Consider the following 8,819-nt stretch of genomic DNA (forward strand, 5'->3'; position numbering starts at 1 on the left):
GAACGACAGGGAGCCGGGACCGAGTCAGTCCTAAGTCCGCACGCTCACAGCCGGCCCATCCCCCAGCACATTAGCACCTTCGGCGATAGGACCTCGCGACCGCCGAGAGGAAGTGAGCCGCCATCCGAGGCACGCTTGCGTGCTGCTCGGGCAGAGGTTGTCGTGGCGTAGGGGGCGGGACCGGATTTGGTCGCCTGCCTCCCAGGCCGCGGTGGTCACGTGACTGAGGCGCGAGTCAGCTGATGCGGGAGGGTTTGAAGCTGCACCGCCAGGGAGCGAGGCCGCAGTGACAGCGCGGGGCGTTCGGACCCCGGCTGCCCCGCAGCGCCCGGCGGCGTCCGGCGCTCCGGGCCCGACATGGCAGCCCCCGTAGGCCCGCGCGGCTCAGGTGAGGGCGCAGGCAACCCGGCGAGTTTCAGAACGCGGGCTGCGAACCTGCGGACGGCTTCTCCTACCTGGGACGGTGGAGCTCCGGGTTTCCCTTTCCTCAGCTCCCATGCCCACCTCTCAGCTTCCCGGTGGCGTCGGTATGGACTGACGGCTCCTAGAGCCTAGGAGAAAGGGCAGGCTGCCCACATGTGGCGGGTGGGCACCAGCTTCTCCCCTCTAAATGGCGGGACTCCGGGCTGTGTTCTGAGTACGTTCAACTCAGGCAGCTGGCGAAGCGCCAGCTTCTCCGACTCGCGGCGGCGAGGGTCCCAGGATTTGCATCCCGAGCCTAGATTCGGATTGCTCAGTTCTGCTGAAACTCCGACCGCGGGCCCCGGCTTCTCCGACCCCCAGCCCCACCCTCCGGCCCCAACGTCAGACTCCCAGACTCTGCTTCCCCCGGCCAGGAGGCAAATGCTCAGCTTTTCTAAACTCAGGCAGGACTTCTGGGGCGGGGTTCCCACCTTAAACCCAGGCGCCTAACTCAATTTCAGATCTCCAAACCCGTGGAAGCTCAGTTGCCTCTTATAGGGGAGCCTGGAGGAATGCCCATGTGTTGATCATCCCCTCTTAAACTAGCTGCAGACACCTCAGAGATGTCCTAGTCATTGGAGCCTGGGGTGGATTAGCTGTGATCCCAGCCACGGAGGTGCCCCACCCTCTGGCTTCCCATCCAGCTGTCTTGTAAACAATCACAACAGCACCTGAGTGCCAAAGGGATCTGGAGGTGGCCCTCCCTGTGGGACAGGTTCTGAGAGTGTCCACATTTTATCTTGGTGGCTGGGCTAGGCAGAGAGCCAGCCAGGCCTTGGAATGAAGCAGGGTTCTTCCAGTGGGGATCATGGGGGTATGTCAGGAACTATTCTAGGCTACTGTGACCAACTATGACCCCAGCAGTTGCTGAAAACTTGGACTTCCTCTTGGGCTGGTCAGGATTGAAAGAAATCAGTGGTGCTTAGAATAGCCTCTATTTAGCAGTTCCCTGGTGGTCTAGTGGTTAGGACTTGGTACTTTCATTCCTGTGGCCTGGGTTCAGTCCGTGGTCTGGGAACTAAGATCCTGCAAGCCCCTAGGCGTGGCCAAAAAGAAGGGGGAAAAAGCAAACAAAAAAAAAATAGAGTAGCCTCTGCTTATTGAGGAACTATTGAGGCCTAGGGATGGAATGCTTTGTAAGTATCAAATCCTTAGCTTCCTAGTGAAAGAATTTATTGCCCCATTTTTTGTTTCATTGCCCCATTTTGCAGTCGAGGAAGCTGAGACTCAGGGAAGCTGAGTGCCCTGAGGCAGGGCCAGGAATCAGTTCAGGCTCTTTCAAGTGACTTATAGTCTTTGACCAGCACTGCTGCAAATGTCTGTAGAATGTTACAGATTTTCTGGTTTTCCTTAGATCTCTCAGAGTTTTCTTAGCTGGAGCTTGGGACCTGCCTCCCCTATTGGCAGGTAAACTTGTCTTGGCCTGGTCCCCACTTTCCCCTCCTTCCCATCTCACAGAGACGGAGCGGCTCCTGACACCCAGCCCTGGATATGGGACCCAGACAGGGGCTTCCCCAGCCCCTTCAACCCCTCCAGAAGAGGAAGATCTCCGTCGCCGTCTCAAGTACTTCTTCATGAGCCCCTGTGATAAATTCCGGGCCAAGGGTCGCAAGCCTTTCAAGCTTATGCTGCAGGTGGTGAAGATCTTGGTGGTCACTGTGCAGGTGAGACCTGTACTACTACTCCCCCCAACCCCCAGAATTCCACCTGTGGGCCCTATTTTCCTTGAAGGGGAATCTTGGAGTCAGAGCATAGTCCTGCCCACGCAGCAGCATCATGATAGTGATAGTGGCAGTCATCAGTCGGAAGCCCTCTGGGATCTGCACGGGAGCAGCTCCTTTAAGCTTCACAAATGTCCTCTAAGGTCCTGGCCAGTGTTGTTGCCCTTTTTTTTTTATAGATGAGACAAATGAGGCTCAGAGAGGTTAAGGGACTTGTCCAAAGTCACATAGCAACTAAGCCTTGGGAGCTGGCATATGGACCCTGGCAGTCTGATGCTGTGCTGACCCTCAAAGAAAACTGACCTGGTGGCGGCAGAGATCACTGCCCTCACTCCCACCCTCTCCCAGGCCCTGTGCTGGGCTCCAAGGACTCCATGATGAGTCAGACTCAGCCCCTGTCCTGAGAGCTTCTGGTCTAGTGACTTTGGGTATGTCACCATGCTTCTGATCTCTGTCACTAAAGGAGCCCAGTGAGGGGCTTCCCAGGTGACTTGGTGGTAAAGAACCTACCTGCCAATGCAGGAGATGCAGGTTTAATCCCTGAGTCGGGAAGATCCTCTGGAGGAGGAAATGGCAACCCACTCCAGTATTCTTGCCAGTGAAATCCCATGGACAGAGGAGCCTGGTAGGCTATAGTCCATGGGATCAAAAAGAGTCAGACACGACTGACCGACTGAACAACAACCAAAGGAACCCAATAGTGGTACTTACCCTGTGCAGTTCAGTTCAGTCGCTCAGTCGTGTCTGACTCTGTGACCCCATGGACTGCAGCATGCCAGGCTTCCCTGTCCATCACCAACTCCTGGAGCTTGACTCTCCCCATAGGTTTGTGTTTAGCACAGCAGCTGGCGCCCAGTACACACATAATGGACGTTAGCTGTTGCTGTGAGTTCTATAAGCAGCCACTGTGGGCGTATGGTGGGCCTGCCCTCATGGGGAGGGCCCTCTCTCTTCTCTCCCTCCACTCATTCACTGTGGGAGATTCCATCATCCTCGTCCCTCCTGCCAGCTCATCCTGTTTGGGCTCAGCAACCAGCTGGCGGTGACGTTCCGGGAGGAGAACACCATTGCTTTCCGGCACCTCTTCCTACTGGGCTACACGGATGGGGCGGATGACACATTCGCAGCCTACACGCGGGAACAGCTATACCAGGCCATCTTCTATGCTGTGGACCAGGTGCGGGTGGCCAGGAGCCAGTGGGCAGCTGGGCCCTCAAGGGAGAGTGGGCAGGGCTGACAGACCCTCCCCTCCTTTGCCCGCAGTACCTGATGCTCCCAGATGTGTCCCTGGGCCGGTATGCCTATGTGCGGGGCGGGGGCGGCCCCTGGGCCAACGGCTCAGCCCTGGCCCTCTGCCAGTGCTACTACCACCGGGGCCACGTGGACCCAGCCAACGACACATTTGACATTGATCCAATGGTCGTCACGGGTGAGTGGGTTGGGCAGGGCTCAGTGGTCAGGAGCCCGGGCTGCTAGGATTAAAATCCCACTTGAAAATCCCTCCTGCTCGTCTGGAAGACAGGGTGGTGAGGATGATGTGATGATTAGTAGGCTGCTTGGTGTGCAGACAGAGCTGCATGTTATGTTTCAGTGTCATTCATTCACTAAACATCTGGGGCCACAGAGCGCCAGGCACTGGGGCCTGTGTACGGGGTTAGATAGACTGGGCCTGACCCTTGTGGGGTAGACAGCAGAAACAAACAAATGTTGAAATATGAAGGGGGAGGTAAAGCAGGGAAGGGGGATGTCGGGGACTCTGGGGAGACCTGCCTGTGCCTCCCCTGCCACCAGTGTCCCCTCCCTGACTCCCTGTCCTCAGACTGTATCCGGGTGGACCCCCCTGAGAGACCCCCCGTTCCCCCCAGTGATGATCTCTCCCTCTCGGATGGCAGCGCCAGTTACAGGAACCTCACGCTCAAATTTCACAAGTACTGTCTGACCGATCGAGGGGGCTGGGGGTGCGGGGAGGCAGGACTCCAGGCATCTTCAGTGTTGGGGGAGGGGGCAGCCACTTCCCCACAAGCCGGGGCTGGGCGGGCCAAGCCGATGCTGCCATGTGAGCACTTCCTCTGCCAGCTGCAGAGTCAGCGTGGGGCAGAGCACTGGCACTCAGGCAGAGCCCACCCAACCCCTCACCCAAGCCTCCCCCCCAGGCTGATCAACGTCACCATCCACTTCCAGCTGAAGACCATTAACCTCCAGAGCCTGATCAACAATGAAATCCCAGACTGCTACACCTTCAGTATCCTGGTGAGCCCACGGTCCCTGGGGTGTGGATGAGGAACCAGCCCGTGATGGGGGGCGGGGCGGGGCACAGGACTCCTGAACTCTGGAGCTGGGGGACCCTGGGCCAGGGGCAGTGTGGGGGTGATAGGGGAGGCTGGGGCTGGAGAGACCATCCGTCCTGCAGGTCTGGGAGCCTTGGGTCTGCCAAGGTTTACCCTGTCCCATCTCATCTCGCCGCACCCCTGCAGATCACATTTGACAATAAGGCACACAGTGGGCGTGTCCCCATCAGCCTAGAGACCCAGGCCCACATCCAGGAGTGTAAGCACCCCAGCGTCTTTGGCCATGGTGAGCTCCCAATCCCCAAACCAGTGCTGCCCAGGAGCTCTGAATTTCCGTGGGAACCCCGAGCCCAAGATCAGCATGGACCAAGCTCCCAACTCACCCAGAGAAACCTATGAGCCCACTGACCAGCCCAAACCAGCCCTGAAGCCCCCCCCGAGCCTGGCCCAGTCGCCTCATCGCCGGCCCTGGCTTTGGCCCCCTCCCCACAGGAGACAACAGCTTCCGGCTCCTGTTTGACGTGGTTGTAATCCTCACCTGCGCCTTCTCCTTCCTGCTATGTGCCCGCTCACTGCTCCGAGGCTTCCTCCTGCAGAATGTGAGAACCACCCCCAGCCTCGCCCAGCTCTGGAACCCTTGGGGCCGCCAGGGTGGTGAACCTCCCCTGCCCAGACCGGCCCTCACCCCACCCGCCTACCTCTGCAGGAATTTGTCAGGTTCATGTGGCGAAGGCGGGGACGGGTCATCAGCCTGTGGGAGCGGTTGGAATTTGTCAATGGCTGGTACATCCTGCTGGTCACCAGCGACATGCTCACCATCTCGGGCACCATCATGAAGATTGGCATTGAAGCCAAGGTGGGTCCTGCCCGCGCCCTGCCTCCCCACCCCATCTCCTTCCAGACCCTGGCCCCCTCCCCCACTCCCTGCCAATGCCATCCCCAGGGAAGGGCCGGATGGAGTTGACGCTGCTCCCGCCCCTAGAACCTGGCAAGCTATGACGTCTGCAGCATCCTCCTGGGCACCTCTACACTGCTTGTCTGGGTCGGAGTCATCCGCTACTTGACCTTCTTCCATAAGTACAATGTAAGCTTCAGACATACAGGCAGGGCCCTCTTGGTGGAGGCCACATGTCCCTTAATTCCCACCCCTCCCCCCCCCAGATAAATCATACCCGTATTGCCATTAACAGCCCCTGCAGATGACCCACCAGGAGCCTCTTCCCCATACCTGCCCTCCCAAGGCCCGCCAGACATACCTGTCACTTGACATGGGCAGGGGCTATGTGAGTCCACTTTCATCCCCAACCCCCTGCCAACTGAATCCAGCCAAGGGGGTGTGCCCTCAGCACCCTGCTGCCCCTTCTGAGGCTCCCTCCATCTTCTCTGGTCACCCTGGCTGGCCTGTATTGTGGGTCCGCCCACACTACTGTCCCCCCCACCCCGCCCTCCACAGATCCTCATCGCCACGCTGCGGGTGGCCCTGCCCAGCGTCATGCGCTTCTGCTGCTGTGTGGCCGTCATCTATCTGGGCTATTGCTTCTGCGGCTGGATCGTGTTGGGGCCCTACCACGTGAAGGTAGGGGCTGGCAGGGACCTGTGGGTGGTGCTCATGACCCACCATCCAGGGGTCCCTGGCTCTCCTTCTTACTTCCTGAGTCCTCTGACACCAGCGGGTCCACCTGCTGTTGATCTGGTGACGCCAAACAACCCGCCTTGATCCCTGGTACCTTACTAGCAAGTCACCAGCAATTCTATCCACTGTCCTCTCTGAACCCCACCCCGGTGACCCTGGCCTTGACCCTTATTCAGCGACCCATCCCCCCCACTTGGCTTCACCATGACTACTAGTGCTTGGTCTCCTGTCCCCTCTGACTCCCCAGTGCCACTACCAGCCCCATCCCAGCCCCCAGCCATGCCCCCAGCTTGCTCTGACCCCGCTACTGCGCTGCCCGCCCGCAGTTCCGCTCACTGTCCATGGTGTCCGAGTGCCTGTTCTCGCTCATCAACGGGGATGACATGTTCGTGACCTTCGCGGCCATGCAGGCGCAGCAGAGCCACAGCAGCCTGGTGTGGCTCTTCTCTCAGCTCTACCTGTACTCCTTCATCAGCCTGTTCATCTACATGGTGCTCAGCCTCTTCATCGCGCTCATCACAGGCGCCTACGACACCATCAAGGTCAGCCACCTCCCTGGGGGCCACCACACACGCATTAGCGCACAGCCCCAAGCTCGGGCTCTGAGTCCCTCGAGGTTGGCCACAGCGGGCTGAGGTGAGAAGGACCCTGGGAAAGAATATGGGAGACTCCACGAGGCCAAAGGAGAGGTTAGCTCGGAATTGGGGGGCCCACGAGGGGCCGATACCATCCTTGTCACAGCTGCTGCGTTCTCAGTTTTATAAAGGTGTGGGGCCAGGTACGATTCCTGCATCTTTTACCAACAGGGAAGCCAAGCCACTGGAGTAGGAAATAGCAGCCCACTCCAGCATTCTTGCCTGGAAAATTCCTTGGATAGAGGAGCCTGGTGGGCTACACTCCCTGGGATTGCAAAGAGTCAGACACGACTGAGTGACTGAACACACACAAACCAAGCCATAGAGTTTCAGTGACCTGTCCAAGGTTGGCTACTAGGCAGATGGTGAACCCGGCTCATCCTGAAACTATGTGATTCCAGAAGTGCTGCTCCCAACCCCTCTGTCCTGTGGGTCTGGGGAATGGTGGTGGTCCTGCAAGCTGCAGGGCCCAGAGCAGAATGTGGGCGTGACAGGTAGACAGGCTGTATCAGCAGATATGTTTGGGGGCCTGTTGTGTGCCAAGCCTGGTGCCAGGTGTCTGTCCAGCACTGGTGGGCAGGATGGATAATGGACAAACCAGAGTATGGCGATCTACTGATGGGAGGTGGTATAAAAAGGAAGTACTGAAGGTTACAGAGGTCCCCTGCTAAAGCAACACCAAGACTGGTGTTGGGCTGAGTCCAGGCAAATTTCTAAAATGTGCTGTCTGGTCTCTGGCCACACATGTGACTAGTTACATTTTGACTTTCATGAAAATGAAACAATTCGAAATTCAGTTCCTCACTCACACCAGGCATAGAGCAAGCACTCAAACGCCAGTGTGGTTAGTAGCTACCAGATTTAGACAGCATAGATATCAAACCTTTCCATCATCTCAGAACATTCTGGATTGATGAGACAAGAGCCCAGAAGAGAGCGCACCAGGGAGAAGGAACTGCCAGAAAGGATTTGGAGAAGAGAGTAGTCCCATGAGGTTGGGAAGGGCGAAAAAGCCTGAAAGCCAGAACTTCCCTGCAACTGGGAATGCAGAAGACTGCACTGGCCTGTGCCTGGACATACAGACAGGCAACAGACATACTTCTGTCACTCAGATCCAAGGACCCCTCATAGGTCTTCCTCTAGCACTTAAAGATCACACGTGTGTGTCAGCCTTGGGGGTACAAACCCAGACCTTGCTTCCACTGTGTGCACCCAAGTCAGTAGGTGGTTGCCAAACACCCAGATTGGGTCCAGCATGGCTCTAGGTGGTGGACCCTCAGGTGGAGAGGGCACATTCAGTGGTCAGGGAATGTCTCCAGGTGAAGCAAAGCACGGGGAACCAGCAGGTGGAGGGCACAGCTTGTGCAAAACCCCAGAGGAGGGACCCTGCTTGGTCCACCAGGATTAGGGAGGAGATTCAGATAGTTGGAGAGGAGGGGTATGGTAGGGGTGTCTTTCATGCGGGTCCCGGGTCTCTCTCCCCAGCACCCAGGCGGAGCGGGCGCAGAGGTGAGCGAGCTCCAGGCCTACATCGCGCAGTGCCAGGACAGCCCCACCTCCGGCAAATTCCGCCGCGGGAGCGGCTCCGCCTGCAGCCTCCTTTGCTGCTGTGGCAGGTTCGAGGCTGCTTTGGCTCGGGCTTGGGATTGGCTCGTGAAAGGGAAGCGGACGGGGGAACCGATGCTTTCCACCTCCGCTAACACTGCCCGTCTTTCAGGGACGCTTCGGAGGAGCATTCGCTGCTGGTGAATTGACTCGGACCCGGACTGCTACTGGACATTAACCACCACTCCCCGGAGTGTGGAGACCCAAGCTTATTTATTTTTACCCTTTGCTTTTAAGGGCCGGCTGCCAGTCGGGCCCCGTGAGGGCCTGGGCCAGTCGGGTCGGACGTTGGACAAGGATAGGGTGGGTGTTAAATAAACGGGAAAATAACCTTGTTCTCATTTGTAGTGGGAGGGGAATCCCCTGCGCCACCTGGTCGCGGGTCCCTTTAAAGCGTCGCCACACTCCGCGCGACCTTCCAAGCATGGCGGGGGGGCGGGGCTGCGGTGCGCCCTGCGGTGATTTAAAGGGGCCG

The 8,819-nt window shown here is 58.1% G+C and overlaps 1 protein-coding gene and 1 long non-coding RNA gene across 2 annotated transcripts; one reads left to right on the forward strand and one right to left on the reverse strand.

Annotated features, from left to right (window-relative positions):
- The first annotated feature begins 251 nt into the window (after positions 1 to 251).
- On the forward strand, positions 252 to 8,674 carry MCOLN1 (mucolipin TRP cation channel 1). The gene is made up of 14 exons (XM_061150442.1): positions 252 to 388; positions 1,921 to 2,126; positions 3,193 to 3,360; positions 3,447 to 3,612; positions 4,003 to 4,111; positions 4,337 to 4,433; positions 4,658 to 4,757; positions 4,964 to 5,070; positions 5,178 to 5,327; positions 5,454 to 5,555; positions 5,925 to 6,047; positions 6,431 to 6,646; positions 8,225 to 8,355; positions 8,457 to 8,674. The coding sequence occupies exons 1-14, from the start codon at positions 358 to 360 to the stop codon at positions 8,491 to 8,493; spliced, it is 1,743 nt and encodes a 580-aa protein (XP_061006425.1). The 5' UTR covers positions 252 to 357; the 3' UTR covers positions 8,494 to 8,674.
- LOC133061992 (uncharacterized) lies at positions 2,141 to 3,160 on the reverse strand. The gene is made up of 3 exons (XR_009694075.1): positions 2,895 to 3,160; positions 2,694 to 2,813; positions 2,141 to 2,347 (listed from the first exon to the last, which is right to left on the reverse strand). It is a non-coding gene; the product is annotated as an uncharacterized LOC133061992 (long non-coding RNA).
- Positions 8,675 to 8,819: the final 145 nt, after the last annotated feature.

The sequence above is a fragment of the Dama dama genome, chromosome 9 (assembly GCF_033118175.1).
Source record: "Dama dama isolate Ldn47 chromosome 9, ASM3311817v1, whole genome shotgun sequence".
NCBI lineage: Eukaryota > Metazoa > Chordata > Mammalia > Artiodactyla > Cervidae > Dama > Dama dama.